Consider the following 16,401-nt stretch of genomic DNA (forward strand, 5'->3'; position numbering starts at 1 on the left):
GTCCCAGTTGCCCCACATCCCTTTAACCCATGTAAACACTTTTTGAAAGATAAAATTGTACCCGCCTCTACTCCTGCCTCTGGCAGCTCGTTCCAGACACTCACCACCCTCTGGGTGACAAAAATTGTCCCTCTGGACACTTCCCCATCTCACCTCAAACCTACACCCTCTAGTTTTAGACCCCCCTACCTTTGGGGAAAAGATATTGACTATCTCGCTGATCTGTGCCCCCTCATTATTTTATAGACCTCTATAAGATCACCCCTTAAACCTACACCCTCTAGTTTTAGACCCCCCTACCCTTGGGGAAAAGATATTGACTATCTCGCTGATCTGTGTCCCTCATTATTTTATAGACCTCTATAAGATCACCCCTCAAACCTACACCCTCTAGTTTTAGACCCCCCTCCCTTTGGGGAAAAGATATTGACTATCTCGCTGATCTGTGTCCCTCATTATTTTATAGACCTCTATAAGATCACCCCTCAAACCTACACCCTCTAGTTTTAGACCCCCCTACCCTTGGGAAAAGATATTGACTATCTCGCTGATCTATGCCCCTCATTATTTTATAGACCTCTATAAGATCACCCCTCTACGCTCCAGAGAAAAAAGTCCCAGTCTATCCAGCCTCTCCTCAATCCATCAAGTCCCGGTAACATCCTAGTAAATCTTTTCCGCGCTCTTTCTAGTTTAATAATATCCTTTCTATAATAGGGTGACCAGAACTGTACACAGTATTTCCAAGTGTGGCCTTACCAATGTCTTGTACAACTTCAACAAGACGTCCCAACTCCTGTATTCTGACCGATGAAACCAAGCTTGCCGAATGCCTTCTTCACCACTCTGTCTGACCTAATCTACACATCCACAGTCCCACAATCCAAAGATGTGTAGGTTAGGGGGGGTTGGCCGTGCTAAATTGTCCCTTAGTGTCCAAAGATGTGTAGGTTAGGGGGGATTGGCCGTGCTAAATTGTCCCTTAGTGTCCAAAGATGTGTAGGTTAGGGTGGATTGGCCGTGCTAAATTGTCCCTTAGTGTCCCAAAGATGTGTAGGTTAGGGTGGATTGGCTATGCTAAATTGTCCCTTAGTGTCCAAAGATGTGTAGGTTAGGGTGGATTGGCCATGCTAAATTGTCCCCTTAGTGTCCCAAAGATGTGTAGGTTAGGGTGGATTGGCCATGCTAAATTGTCCCCTTAGTGTCCAAAGATGTGTAGGTTAGGGTGGATTGGCCGTGCTAAATTGTCCCCTTAGTGTCCAAAGATGTGTAGGTTAGGGTGGATTGGCCATGCTAAATTGTCCCCTTAGTGTCCAAAGATGTGTAGGTTAGGGTGGATTGGCCATGCTAAATTGTCCCTTAGTGTCCCAAAGATGTGTAGGTTAAGGGGGATTGGCCGTGCTAAATTGTCCCTTAGTATCCAATGATGTGTAGGTTAGGGTGGATTGGCCGTGCTAAATTGTCCCTTAGTGTCCCAAAGATGTGTAGGTTAGGGTGGATTGGCCGTGCTAAATTGTCCCCTTAGTGTCCAAAGATGTGTAGGTTAGGGTGGATTGGCCGTGCTAAATTGTCCCCTTAGTGTCCAAAGATGTGTAGGTTAGGGTGGATTGGCCATGCTAAATTGTCCCCTTAGTGTCCAAAGATGTGTAGGTTAGGGTGGATTGGCCATGCTAAATTGTCCCCTTAGTGTCCCAAAGATGTGTAGGTTAGGGTGGATTGCCCATGCTAAATTGTCCCCTTAGTGTCCAAAGATGTGTAGGTTAGGGTGGATTGCCCATGCTAAATTGTCCCCTTAGTGTCCCAAAGATGTGTAGGTTAGGGTGGATTGGCCATGCTAAATTGTCCCTTAGTGTCCAAAGATGTGTAGGTTAGGGTGGACTGGCCGTGCTAAATTGTCCCTTAGTGTCCCAAAGATGTGTAGGTTAGGGTGGATTGGCCGTGCTAAATTGTCCCTTAGTGTCCAAAGATGTGTAGGTTAGGGTGGATTGGCCGTGCTAAATTGTCCCTTAGTGTCCCAAAGATGTGTAGGTTAGGGTGGATTGGCCGTGCTAAATTGTCCCTTAGTGTTCAAAGATGTGTAGGTTAGGGTGGATTGGCCATGCTAAATTGCCCCTTAGTGTCCCAAAGATGTGTAGGTTAGGGTGGATTGGCCGTGCTAAATTGTCCCTTAGTGTCCAAAGATGTGTAGGTTAGGGTGGATTGGCCATGCTAAATTGTCCCTTAGTGTCCAAAGATGTGTAGGTTAGGGTGGATTGGCCGTGCTAAATTGCCCCTTAGTGTCCAAAGATGTGTAGGTTAGGGTGGATTGGCCGTGCTAAATTGTCCCTTAGTGTCCCAAAGATGTGTAGGTTAGGGTGGATTGGCCGTGCTAAATTGTCCCTTAGTGTCCCAAAGATGTGTAGGTTAGGGTGGATTGGCCGTGCTAAATTGTCCCTTAGTGTCCAAAGATGTGTAGGTTAGGGTGGATTGGCCGTGCTAAATTGTCCCTTAGTGTCCAAAGATGTGTAGGTTAGGGTGGATTGGCCGTGCTAAATTGTCCCTTAGTGTCCCGGGATATGTCGGTTTGAGGGATTAGCAGGGTGAATGTGTGGAATTACAGGGATAGGGCCTGGGTTGGGATTGTGCAGACTGGATGAGCCGAATGGCCTCCTTCTACACTGTCGCGTTCTCTGATTATTTCATATGTCTCTGTGGGATCCTCCCCCGCTCCCTCACTCGCCGGAACTCCAGCGAAAAGAATCCTAACCTGATCAGTCTCTCCTCGTACACCCGTCCCCTGGGAAACCCTTTGCTGCTATCCCTCGAGAGCGAGTTCACCCTTCCTCAGAAAAGGAGACCCAAAATACTCTGGGTGTGGTATCACCAAGGCCCTGGATAATTGTAACAACACATCACTCTGCTCCTGGGCTCCGAACCCCTCGCAATGAAGGCTGACATCCCGTTTCCCTTCTTTATCTCCTGTCGTACAGACACTCCAGCGACTGGTCCACCAGGACGCCCAGATCCCTCTGCACACACTCTCCCTCTCCCAATCTACACCCACCCAGCTCGTAACCCGCTGCCTTGTCCTCGTTCCCGGAGCGGATCACCTCGCACCTTCACGAGGTGGGCTCGAGAAGAGAGCCACCGTCGTGATGAGCGGGGGGGGGGGCAGACCCGACGGGCTGAATGGCCTCCGACTGCTTCGAATTCCGAAGCTTCCGGGTTAAGTGAGGGCGGGGGGGGGAGGCTGACGGGGTGAAACGAGAGTCAGCGCGACCGCAGACGCTGCGACGCCCGAGTTGAAGAGGGTTGAGCTCAGGACCAGACCCTGATTTTTTTCTTTTCCCCACCTCCTCGCAGCTGCGGGACGGGAGGGTCCTGCGGACGTGCGCCTTACGCCCGACGGGGGTTTATGGAGAGGACAACGGCGTGATGAAGCAGCTGTTGCATGTCCTGATAACATTCGGCCGCAGAAGGCTGCGCATCGCTGGGAAAGAAATCGAACACAGCCGCGTCTATGTGGGTACGATGCGACTTGGTCACAGATTCGATCTCCATTTCCCCACTCCCCCCAGGACCAGGTGTCAGAAAGCGTTAGATACACTGTCCTTTCCCCCACTCTGGGACCGGGTGTCACAGTGCGTTAGATACACTGTCCTTTCCCCCCTCTGGGACCGGGTATCACAGTGCGTTAGATACACTGTCCTTTCCCCCCTCTGGGACTGGGTATCACAGTGCGTTAGATACACTGTCCTTTCCCCCTCTCTGGGACCGGGTGTCACAGTGCGTTAGATACACTGTCCTTTCCCCCCTCTGGGACCGGGTATCACAGTGCGTTAGATACACTGTCCTTTCCCCCCTCTGGGACCGGGTATCACAGTGCGTTAGATACACTGTCCTTTCCCCCTCTCTGGGACCGGGTGTCACAGTGCGTTAGATACACTGTCCTTTCCCCCACTCTGGGACCGGGTGTCACAGTGCGTTAGATACACTGTCCTTTCCCCCACTCTGGGACCGGGTGTCACAGTGCGTTAGATACACTGTCCTTTCCCCCTCTCTGGGACCGGGTGTCACAGTGCGTTAGATACACTGTCCTTTCCCCCACTCTGGGACCGGGTGTCACAGTGCGTTAGATACACTGTCCTTTCCCTCTCTCTGGGACCGGGTGTCACAGTGCGTTAGATACACTGTCCTTTCCCCCTCTCTGGGACCGGGTGTCACAGTGCGTTAGATACACTGTCCTTTCCCCCACTCTGGGACCGGGTGTCACAGTGTGTTAGATACACTGTCCTTTCCCCCTCTCTGGGACCGGGTATCACAGTGCGTTAGATACACTGTCCTTTCCCCCACTCTGGGACCGGGTGTCACAGTGCGTTAGATACACTGTCCTTTCCCCCACTCTGGGACCGGGTATCACAGTGCGTTAGATATACTGTCCTTTCCTCCACTCTGGGACTGGGTATCACAGTGCGTTAGATACACTGTCCTTTCCCCCTCTCTGGGACCGGGTGTCACAGTGCGTTAGATACACTGTCCTTTCCCCCCTCTCTGGGACCGGGTGTCACAGTGTGTTAGATACACTGTCCTTTCCCCCACTCTGGGACCGGGTATCACAGTGCGTTAGATACACTGTCCTTTCCCCCACTCTGGGACCGGGTGTCACAGTGCGTTAGATACACTGTCCTTTCCCCCACTCTGGGACCGGGTATCACAGTGCGTTAGATACACTGTCCTTTCCCCCTCTCTGGGACCGGGTGTCACAGTGCGTTAGATACACTGTCCTTTCCCCCACTCTGGGACCGGGTGTCACAGTGCGTTAGATACACTGTCCTTTCCCCCTCTCTGGGACCGGGTGTCACAGTGCGTTAGATACACTGTCCTTTCCCCCTCTCTGGGACCGGGTGTCACAGTGCGTTAGATACACTGTCCTTTCCCCCTCTCTGGGACCGGGTGTCACAGTGCGTTAGATACACTGTCCTTTCCCCCTCTCTGGGACCGGGTGTCACAGTGCGTTAGATACACTGTCCTTTCCCCCACTCTGGGACCGGGTGTCACACTGCGTTAGATACACTGTCCTTTCCCCCTCTCTGGGACCGGGTGTCACAGTGCGTTAGATACACTGTCCTTTCCCCCTCTCTGGGACCGGGTGTCACAGTGCGTTAGATACACTGTCCTTTCCCCCTCTCTGGGACCGGGTGTCACAGTGCGTTAGATACACTGTCCTTTCCCCCACTCTGGGACCGGGTGTCACAGTGCGTTAGATACACTGTCCTTTCCCCCACTCTGGGACCGGGTGTCACAGTGCGTTAGATACACTGTCCTTTCCCCCACTCTGGGACCGGGTGTCACAGTGCGTTAGATACACTGTCCTTTCCCCCACTCTGGGACCGGGTGTCACAGTGCGTTAGATACACTGTCCTTTCCCCCACTCTGGGACCGGGTGTCACAGTGCATTAGATACACTGTCCTTTCCCCCACTCTGGGACCGGGTGTCACAGTGCATTAGATACACTGTCCTTTCCCCCACTCTGGGACCGGGTGTCACAGTGCGTTAGATACACTGTCCTTTCCCCCACTCTGGGACCGGGTGTCACAGTGCGTTAGATACACTGTCCTTTCCCCCTCTCTGGGACCGGGTGTCACAGTGCGTTAGATACACTGTCCTTTCCCCCACTCTGGGACCGGGTGTCACAGTGCGTTAGATACACTGTCCTTTCCCCCTCTCTGGGACCGGGTGTCACAGTGCGTTAGATACACTGTCCTTTCCCCCTCTCTGGGACCGGGTGTCACAGTGCGTTAGATACACTGTCCTTTCCCCCACTCTGGGACCGGGTGTCACAGTGCGTTAGATACACTGTCCTTTCCCCCTCTCTGGGACCGGGTGTCACAGTGTGTTAGATACACTGTCCTTTCCCACTCTCTGGGACCGGGTATCACAGTGCGTTAGATACACTGTCCTTTCCCCCACTCTGGGACCGGGTGTCACAGTGCGTTAGATACACTGTCCTTTCCCCCTCTCTGGGACCGGGTGTCACAGTGCGTTAGATACACTGTCCTTTCCCACTCTCTGGGACCGGGTATCACAGTGCGTTAGATACACTGTCCTTTCCCCCCTCTCTGGGACCGGGTGTCACAGTGCGTTAGATACACTGTCCTTTCCCCCACTCTGGAACCGGGTGTCACAGTGCGTTAGATACACTGTCCTTTCCCCCACTCTGGGACCGGGTGTCACAGTGCGTTAGATACACTGTCCTTTCCCCCACTCTGGAACCGGGTGTCACAGTGCGTTAGATACACTGTCCTTTCCCCCTCTCTGGGACCGGGTGTCACAGTGCGTTAGATACACTGTCCTTTCCCCCTCTCTGGGACCGGGTGTCACAGTGCGTTAGATACACTGTCCTTTCCCCCTCTCTGGGACCAGGTATCACAGTGCGTTAGATACACTGTCCTTTCCCCCTCTCTGGGACCGGGTGTCACAGTGCGTTAGATACATTGTCCTTTCCCCCACTCTGGGACCGGGTATCACAGTGCGTTAGATACACTGTCCTTTCCCCCTCTCTGGGACTGGGGGTTACAGTGCGTTAGATACACTGTCCTTTCCCCCACTCTGGGACCGGGTATCACAGTGCGTTAGATACACTGTCCTTTCCCCCACTCTGGGACCGGGTGTCACAGTGCGTTAGATACACTGTCCTTTCCCCCACTCTGGGACCGGGTGTCACAGTGCGTTAGATACACTGTCATTTCCCCCACTCTGGGACCGGGTGTCACAGTGCGTTAGATACACTGTCCTTTCCCCCACTCTGGGACCGGGTATCACTGTGCGTTAGATACACTGTCCTTTCCCCCACTCTGGGACCGGGTGTCACAGTGCGTTAGATACACTGTCCTTTCCCCCACTCTGGGACCGGGTATCACAGTGCGTTAGATACACTGTCCTTTCCCCCACTCTGGGACCGGGTGTCACAGTGCGTTAGATACACTGTCCTTTCCCCCACTCTGGGACCGGGTATCACAGTGCGTTAGATACACTGTCCTTTCCCCCACTCTGGGACCGGGTGTCACAGTGCGTTAGATACACTGTCCTTTCCCCCACTCTGGGACCGGGTATCACAGTGCGTTAGATACACTGTCCTTTCCCCCTCTCTGGGACCGGGTATCACAGTGCGTTAGATACACTGTCCTTTCCCCCACTCTGGGACCGGGTATCACAGTGCGTTAGATACACTGTCCTTTCCCCCTCTGGGACCGGGTGTCACAGTGCGTTAGATACACTGTCCTTTCCCCCACTCTGGGACCGGGTGTCACAGTGCGTTAGATACACTGTCCTTTCCCCCCTCTCTGGGACCGGGTGTCACAGTGCATTAGATACACTGTCCTTTCCCCCACTCTGGGACCGGGTATCACAGTGCGTTAGATACACTGTCCTTTCCCCCACTCTGGGACCGGGTGTCACAGTGTGTTAGATACACTGTCCTTTGCCCCCTCTCTGGGACCGGGTGTCACAGTGCGTTAGATACACTGTCCTTTCCCCCACTCTGGGACCGGGTATCACAGTGCGTTAGATACACTGTCCTTTCCCCCACTCTGGGACCGGGTGTCACAGTGCGTTAGATACACTGTCCTTTCCCCCTCTCTGGGACCGGGTATCACAGTGCGTTAGATACACTGTCCTTTCCCCCACTCTGGGACCGGGTATCACAGTGCGTTAGATACACTGTCCTTTCCCCCTCTCTGGGACCGGGTATCACAGTGCGTTAGATACACTGTCCTTTCCCCCACTCTGGGACCGGGTATCACAGTGCGTTAGATACACTGTCCTTTCCCCCACTCTGGGACCGGGTATCACAGTGCGTTAGATACACTGTCCTTTCCCCCACTCTGGGACCGGGTATCACAGTGCGTTAGATACACTGTCCTTTCCCCCTCTCTGGGACCGGGTGTCACAGTGCGTTAGATACACTGTCCTTTCCCCCACTCTGGGACCGGGTATCACAGTGCGTTAGATACACTGTCCTTTCCCCCACTCTGGGACCGGGTGTCACAGTGCGTTAGATACACTGTCCTTTCCCCCACTCTGGGACCGGGTATCACAGTGCGTTAGATACACTGTCCTTTCCCCCACTCTGGGCCCGGGTATCACAGTGCGTTAGATACACTGTCCTTTCCCCCACTCTGGGACCGGGTGTCACAGTGCTTTAGATACACTGTCCTTTCCCCCCTCTGGGACTGGGTGTCACAGTGCGTTAGATACACTGTCCTTTCCCCCTCTGGGACCGGGTGTCACAGTGCGTTAGATACACTGTCCTTTCCCCCACTCTGGGACCGGGTGTCACGGTGCGTTAGATACACTGTCCTTTCCCCACTCTGGGACCGGGTGTCACAGTGCGTTAGATACACTGTCCTTTCCCCCACTCTGGGAGCGGGTGTCACAGTGCGTTAGATACACTGTCCTTTCCCCCTCTCTGGGACCGGGTGTCACAGTGCGTTAGATACACTGTCCTTTCCCCCTCTCTGGGACTGTGTGTCACAGTGCGTTAGATACACTGTCCTTTCCCCCACTCTCTCTGGGACCGGGTATCACAGTGCGTTAGATACACTGTCCTTTCCCCCTCTCTGGGACCGGGTGTCACAGTGCGTTAGATACACTGTCCTTTCCCCCACTCTGGGACCGGGTATCACAGTGCGTTAGATACACTGTCCTTTCCCCCACTCTGGGACCGGGTGTCACAGTGCGTTAGATACACTGTCCTTTCCCCCACTCTGGGACCGGGTATCACAGTGCGTTAGATACACTGTCCTTTCCCCCACTCTGGGACCGGGTGTCACAGTGCTTTAGATACACTGTCCTTTCCCCCTTCTGGGACTGGGTGTCACAGTGCGTTAGATACACTGTCCTTTCCCCCTCTGGGACCGGGTGTCACAGTGCGTTAGATACACTGTCCTTTCCCCCTCTCTGGGACCGGGTGTCACAGTGCGTTAGATACACTGTCCTTTCCCCCACTCTGGGACCGGGTGTTACAGTGCGTTAGATACACTGTCCTTTCCCCCACTCTGGGACCGGGTGTCACAGTGCGTTAGATACACTGTCCTTTCCCCCACTCTGGGACCGGGTGTCACGGTGCGTTAGATACACTGTCCTTTCCCCCACTCTGGGACCGGGTGTCACAGTGCGTTAGATACACTGTCCTTTCCCCCACTCTGGGACCGGGTGTTACAGTGCGTTAGATACACTGTCCTTTCCCCCACTCTGGGACCGGGTGTCACAGTGCGTTAGATACACTGTCCTTTCCCCCACTCTGGGACCGGGTGTCACGGTGCGTTAGATACACTGTCCTTTCCCCACTCTGGGACCGGGTGTCACAGTGCGTTAGATACACTGTCCTTTCCCCCACTCTGGGACCGGGTGTCACGGTGCGTTAGATACACTGTCCTTTCCCCACTCTGGGACCGGGTGTCACAGTGTGTTAGATACACTGTCCTTTCCCCCTCTCTGGGACCGTGTGTCACAGTGCGTTAGATACACTGTCCTTTCCCCCTCTCTGGGACCAGGTATCACAGTGCGTTAGATACACTGTCCTTTCCCCCTCTCTGGGACCGGGTATCACAGTGCGTTAGATACACTGTCCTTTCCCCCTCTCTGGGACCGGGTGTCACAGTGCGTTAGATACACTGTCCTTTCCCCCACTCTGGGACCGGGTGTCACAGTGCGTTAGATACACTGTCCTTTCCCCCTCTCTGGGACCGGGTGTCACAGTGCGTTAGATACACTGTCCTTTCCCCCACTCTGGGACCGGGTATCACAGTGCGTTAGATACACTGTCCTTTCCCCCTCTCTGGGACCGGGTATCACAGTGCGTTAGATACACTGTCCTTTCCCCCACTCTGGGACCGGGTGTCACAGTGCGTTAGATACACTGTCCTTTCCCCCTCTCTGGGACCGGGTGTCACAGTGCGTTAGATACACTGTCCTTTCTTGAGGCCGTGTCCAGTGTTTCGGGCCTAGTTGTCTAGGCTCTATAGTGGGAGTCCGGTGATGACCCCCCCAGCGAATTGGACTGTGGTTCCACGGGGTGTCCGAGCCTCTGACGGGACCGGGAGGTGTGGGGTTGGCGGCAGATGTGTGGGGTGGGGTATTTTATCCGTTGCCCGGATCGATTCATTTCTTCGTCTCTCTCTACCCACAGGCAACGTCGCCTGGATGCACCTACAGGCTGCTCGCGCCCTGCAGCTCAGGCCCGAGGTGCTGGGGGGCGAGGCCTACTTCTGCTACGATGACTCGCCCTACCTGAGTTACGAGGAGTTCGACATGGAGTTCATGGGGCCCGTTGGCATCCGCATGGTGGGCCAGGCGCCCCCGCTCCCCTACTTCATACTCTACCTGCTGGCAAGCTTCCTGGAGGCCGTCCAGTGGCTCCTGCGGCCCCTGGTGACCACCACCCCCTCCCTCAACCGCTACACCCTCGCCATGGTGACCACCACCTTCACCGTCCGGACCGACAAGGCCACCCGCCACTTCGGCTACCAGCCCCTGGTCTCCTGGCAACAGAGCAAGGCCAGGACGGTGGCCTGGATCAAGGAGGTGGATCGGGCCTACTCCCAGAAGAAGTAGCCCCGCGCTCCCCGCTCCCCCCCCCCCCCCCCCCCCCGCCCCGACCACCGAGGCCCCGCTCCGCCGTACAGCGGTGGGGTGGGGCAGAGGGGGGTGGGCCGGGCGTCCGCGAGGGTCGGCACCTCTCGTTCACATCCCCCCGTCTCTCGAGCCCGGCCTGCTGAAGGATTGGAGAGGCCTACGGTTTGGAGTAGGCCGCAGGCTCCCAGGAATAACGCCACCCCCCCCCCCCCCCACCCCACCCCCCCACCCCCTCTCTGTCCTGGGGTAGGCCGGAGGCCCTGTTTCCCTGCCGTCAGCCTCCCTGACTCCATCTTTCAACCAATTCCCATGACAACACCACCCCCCCCAATACAAACCACAGCGTCCACAGAGATGGCACACTCAACCGGGGCACCCCCCACCCCCTCCCAAGGGCATTCCCTGAGGCAAGGTACATAGAACATAGAACATTACAGCGCAGAACAGGCCCTTCGGCCCACAATGTTGTGCCAACCCGTTAAAAAGCAATGACCCTCTAACCTAAACCAATCCCTTTCCATCCATAAACCTATCCACGGATCTCTTCAACGCCCCCAAACTAGGCGCATCTACAACTGCAGCAGGCAGGGCATTCCAATCCCTCACCACCCTCTGGGTAAAGAACCTACCCCTGACATCCGTCCTATAACTACCACCCCTTAATTTAAAGCCATGCCCCCTCGTGCTAGCTTTCTCCATCCGAGGAAAAAGGCTATCACTATCCACCCTATCTAAACCTCTAATCATCTTATATGTTTCTATAAGATCCCCTCTTAGCCGCCTTCTTTCTAACGAAAACAACCTCAAATCTCTCAGTCTCTCCTCATAGGACCTCCCCTCCATACCAGGCACCATCCTGGTAAACCTCCTCTGCACCCTCTCCAAAGCCTCCACATCCTTCCTGTAATGTGGGGACCAGAACTGCACACAATACTCCAAGTGCGGCCGCACCAGAGTTGTGTACAGTTGCAACATGACACTGCGGCTCTTAAATTCAATCCCCCTACCAATAAACGCCAAGACACCGTACGCCTTCTTAACAACCTTATCTACTTGATTCCCAACTAACCTATCAAACCCTGTCCTGTGGAGGGAGCTTTACTGTGTATCTAACCCCGTGCTGTACCTGTCCTGGGAGTGTTTGATGGGGGGGACAGTGTAGAGGGAGCTTTACTCTGTATCTAACCCCGTGCTGTACCTGTCCTGGGAGTGTTTGATGGGGACAGTGTAGAGGGAGCTTTACTCTGTATCTAACCCCGTGCTGTACCTGTCCTGGGAGTGTTTGATGGGGGGACAGTGTAGAGGGAGCTTTACTCTGTATCTAACCCCGTGTTGTACCTGTCCTGGGAGTGTTTGATGGGGGGACAGTGTAGAGGGAGCTTTACTCTGTATCTAACCCCGTGCTGTACCTGTCCTGGGAGTGTTTGATGGGGGGACAGTGTAGAGGGAGCTTTACTCTGTATCTAACCCCGTGCTGTACCTGTCCTGGGAGTGTTTGATGGGGGGGACAGTGTAGAGGGAGCTTTACTCTGTATCTAACCCCGTGCTGTACCTGTCCTGGGAGTGTTTGATGGGGGGACAGTGTAGAGGGAGCTTTACTCTGTATCTAACCCCGTGCTGTACCTGTCCTGGGAGTGTTTGATGGGGGACAGTGTAGAGGGAGCTTTACTCTGTATCTAACCCCGTGCTGTACCTGTCCTGGGAGTGTTTGATGGGGGACAGTGTAGAGGGAGCTTTACTCTGTATCTAACCCCGTGCTGTACCTGTCCTGGGAGTGTTTGATGGGGACAGTGTAGAGGGAGCTTTACTCTGTATCTAACCCCGTGCTGTACCTGTCCTGGGAGTGTTTGATGGGGGGGACAGTGTAGAGGGAGCTTTACTCTGTATCTAACCCCGTGCTGTACTTGTCCTGGGAGTGTTTGATGGGGGGACAGTGTAGAGGGAGCTTTACTCTGTATCTAACCCTGTGCTGTACCTGTCCTGGGAGTGTTTGATGGGGGGACAGTGTAGAGGGAGCTTTACTCTGTATCTAACCCCGTGCTGTACCTGTCCTGGGAGTGTTTGATGGGGGACAGTGTAGAGGGAGCTTTACTCTGTATCTAACCCCGTGCTGTACCTGTCCTGGGAGTGTTTGATGGGGGGGACAGTGTAGAGGGAGCTTTACTCTGTATCTAACCCCGTGCTGTACCTGTGCTGGGAGTGTTTGATGGGGGACAGTGTAGAGGGAGCTTTACTCTGTATCTAACCCCGTGCTGTACCTGTCCTGGGAGTGTTTGATGGGGGACAGTGTAGAGGGAGCTTTACTCTGTATCTAGTTTGACACGAAGAGAAACTGGAACCAGTGAGCTAACTTGTGAAGAAATATTCGGGACTTAAACTGTTGAGAAATAAATAACGTTGACTCTGCACTGTGGTCCCGTGTGCTCAGTCTTATATACCCAGTGTTTTGGGACTGACTTGTAAGATGTGTGTGTGATACAAGTGGTTCTGGGGTTGCTGGAGGAGAGATTAACCACCTTCGGAGTCTCGTCGCTGGTGTTCAGACAAATGAGGAAATCCATTCCCACGGGAAGGAGTTGATGCCAATTTGGTGGATATCGAAATTGGGTTCCAACTGGAGGGGAGTGGGGGGGCAGGATTGGGCTATCGAGTTGGGTGATGGTGGGTTGGAACAAAGAAAAACGACAGCATAACCAGGCCCACAAGATCCTATCCCTCCCGACCAGGCCTATCTCTCACCCTCAATCCCATTCAATCCCATCCAGAAGTCTCTTCAAAGACCCCCCCCAGCGAGTTCCCCCCCCACCGACGGCAGCCCATTCCACTGACATCTCTGTACCTCCTCCCCAGCACCTCAAACCTGTGTCCCCTCTCTCGTAGCGACCATCTCAGCCCCTGGGGGGGGGGCAAAAGCCTCCGAGAATCCACCCTGTCTATTCCACTCACATCTTATTCACCTCTATCACGTCGCCTCTCATCCAGGGAGGAGGGACCCAGCTCCCTCGGCCTATCCACAGGAGGCCTGCCTCCCCAGTCCAGGCAACATCCTTGTGAACCCCCTCTGCACCCTCCCAATAGCCTCCCACATCCCTCCTGTAGTGAAGGTTTTTGGGAATCCCGCTCATCCGTAATGGACAACAAACTATTCGACCAACGACGCGAGTTCTTCAGAGATATGGTGGGCGGGGGTGGGGGCAGGGGGTTGCGGGGGGGAGGCGTGTGGGGTGTGCGGGTGGGTGGGGGGTGGGGTGGTGGAGAGCGGACGGTGAGACTTATCTCTGACACAAGGCCAACAACGTAGGTCAGAGAGGAGAGAGGGTTCACTGGGGCCCGAACCCTCGGGGGGTTGTTGGGGGGGGGGGTCTGAACCCTCAGGGGGTGGGGGGGGCGGAGTCTGAACCCTCGGGGGAGGGGTCAGAACCCTCTTGGGGGGGGCGGTTCAGAACCCTTGGTGGCGGGGCAGGGGGAGTCTGAGGGAGAGAGCCAGACAGGAATGCACAGAGTCGGCAGGATTTGGGAACAGGTCCTCCCTGCGCACTCGGGAGAGGCGGGAATGTCGCCAGCTTTGGAGTCGCACATTCCCGCCCCCACCAAAGATGTGTAGGTTAGGGTGGATTGGCCGTGCTAAATTGTCCCTTAGTGTCCAAAGATGTGTAGGTTAGGGGGGATTGGCCGTGCTAAATTGTCCCTTAGTGTCCCAAAGATGTGTAGGTTAGGGTGGATTGGCCGTGCTAAATTGTCCCTTAGTGTCCAAAGATGTGTAGGTTAGGGTGGATTGGCCGTGCTAAATTGCCCCTTAGTGTCCAAAGATGTGTAGGTTAGGGTGGATTGGCCGTGCTAAATTGTCCCTTAGTGTCCAAAGATGTGTAGGTTAGGGTGGATTGGCCGTGCTAAATTGTCCCTTAGTGTCGAAAGATGTGTAGGTTAGGGTGGATTGGCCGTGCTAAATTGTCCCTTAGTGTCCAAAGATGTGTAGGTTAGGGTGGATTGGCCGTGCTAAATTGTCCCTTAGTGTCCAAAGATGTGTAGGTTAGGGTGGATTGGCCATGCTAAATTGTCCCTTAGTGTCGAAAGATGTGTAGGTTAGGGTGGATTGGCCGTGCTAAATTGTCCCCTCAGTGTCCAAAGATGTGTAGGTTAGGGTGGATTGGCCGTGCTAAATTGTCCCTTAGTGTCCAAAGATGTGTAGGTTAGGGTGGATTGGCCATGCTAAATTGTCCCTTAGTGTCCAAAGATGTGTAGGTTAGGGTGGATTGGCCGTGCTAAATTGTCCCTTAATGTCCCAAAGATGTGTAGGTTAGGGTGGATTGGCTGTGCTAAATTGTCCCTTAGTGTCCAAAGATGTGTAGGTTAGGGTGGATTGGCCATGCTAAATTGTCCCTTAGTGTCCAAAGATGTGCAGGTTAGGGTGGATTGGCCATGCTAAATTGTCCCTTAGTGTCCAAAGATGTGTAGGTTAGGGTGGATTGGCCGTGCTAAATTGTCCCTTAGTGTCCAAAGATGTGTAGGTTAGGGTGGATTGGCCGTGCTAAATTGTCCCTTAGTGTCCAAAGATGTGTAGGTTAGGGGGGATTGGCCGTGCTAAATTGTCCCTTAGTGTCCAAAGATGTGTAGGTTAGGGTGGATTGGCCATGCTAAATTGTCCCTTAGTGTCCAAAGATGTGTAGGTTAGGGTGGATTGGCCGTGCTAAATTGTCCCTTAGTGTCCAAAGATGTGTAGGTTAGGGTGGATTGGCCATGTGGTGTTATGTTAATAGGGTGGCGGGAGAAGGCATGCAGAGACTGCAGAGAGCAGTCCATTCGGCCCATTGACTCTGTACCGACTCCCGGGCAGAGTATTTTATCCACGCCTTCTCCCCCCAACCTATCAAGACAACACCACACGGCCAATCCCCCCGAACGCAGGCATCTCTGATCAGAGACAGAGGGAGGGATGTAGGAGCTGGAGGAGGCAATAGAGTCGGTGGGGGGGGGGTGGAGGGGGGGAGTCGGTGGGGGGGGGGTGGAGGGGGGGAGTCGGGGGCGGGGGGGTGAAGCGGGGGAGTCGGGGGGCGGAGGGGGGGAGTTGGGGGGCGGAGGGGGGAGTAGGGGGGCGGAGGGGGGGAGTGGGGGCGAGTAGGGGGGTGGAGGGGGGAGTCGGGAGGGAGGGGAGGGGGGAGTAGGAGGCTGGAGGAGGTTACAGAGATAGGGAGGGGGGCTGGAGGAGGTTACAGAGATAGGGAGGGGGTGTAGGGGCTGGAGGAGGTTACAGAGATAGGGAGGGGGTGTAGGGGGGCTGGAGGAGGTTACAGAGATAGGGAGGGGGTGTAGGGGGGCTGGAGGAGGTTACAGAGATAGGGAGGGGGTGTAGGGGGGCTGGAGGAGGTTACAGAGATAGGGAGGGGGTGTAGGGGGGCTGGAGGAGGTTACAGAGATAGGGAGGGGGTGTAGGGGGGCTGGAGGAGGTTACAGGGATAGGGAGGGGGTGTAGGGGGCTGGAGGAGGTTACAGAGATAGGGAGGGGGTGTAGGGGGGCTGGAGGAGGTTACAGAGATAGGGAGGGGGTGTAGGGGGGCTGGAGGAGGTTACAGAGATAGGGAGGTGGTGTAGGGGGCCTGGAGGAGGTTACAGAGATAGGGAGGGGGTGTAGTGGGGCTGGAGGAGGTTACAGAGATAGGGAGGGGGTGTAGGGGGCTGGAGGGGGTTACAGAGATAGGGAGGGGGTGTAGGAGGCTGGAGGGGGTTACAGAGATAGGGAGGGGGTGTAGGGATTGGAGGAGGTTACAGAGATAAGGAGGGGGGTGTAG

The 16,401-nt window shown here is 54.8% G+C and overlaps 1 protein-coding gene across 1 annotated transcript; it reads left to right on the forward strand.

The window, feature by feature from the left end:
• Positions 1-3,342: 3,342 nt before the first annotated feature.
• LOC145340643 (3 beta-hydroxysteroid dehydrogenase type 7-like) lies at positions 3,343-10,601 on the forward strand (the record flags this gene model as incomplete). The annotated part of the gene is made up of 2 exons (XM_080185112.1): positions 3,343-3,505; positions 10,170-10,601. Coding segments are annotated over 2 exons (588 nt in total), but the record flags the coding sequence as incomplete, so codon positions are not given.
• Positions 10,602-16,401: the final 5,800 nt, after the last annotated feature.

This window comes from Carcharhinus amblyrhynchos, unplaced genomic scaffold, assembly GCF_965287045.1.
Source record: "Carcharhinus amblyrhynchos unplaced genomic scaffold, sCarAmb.v2.hapA chromosome_1241, whole genome shotgun sequence".
NCBI classification, from domain to species: domain Eukaryota; kingdom Metazoa; phylum Chordata; class Chondrichthyes; order Carcharhiniformes; family Carcharhinidae; genus Carcharhinus; species Carcharhinus amblyrhynchos.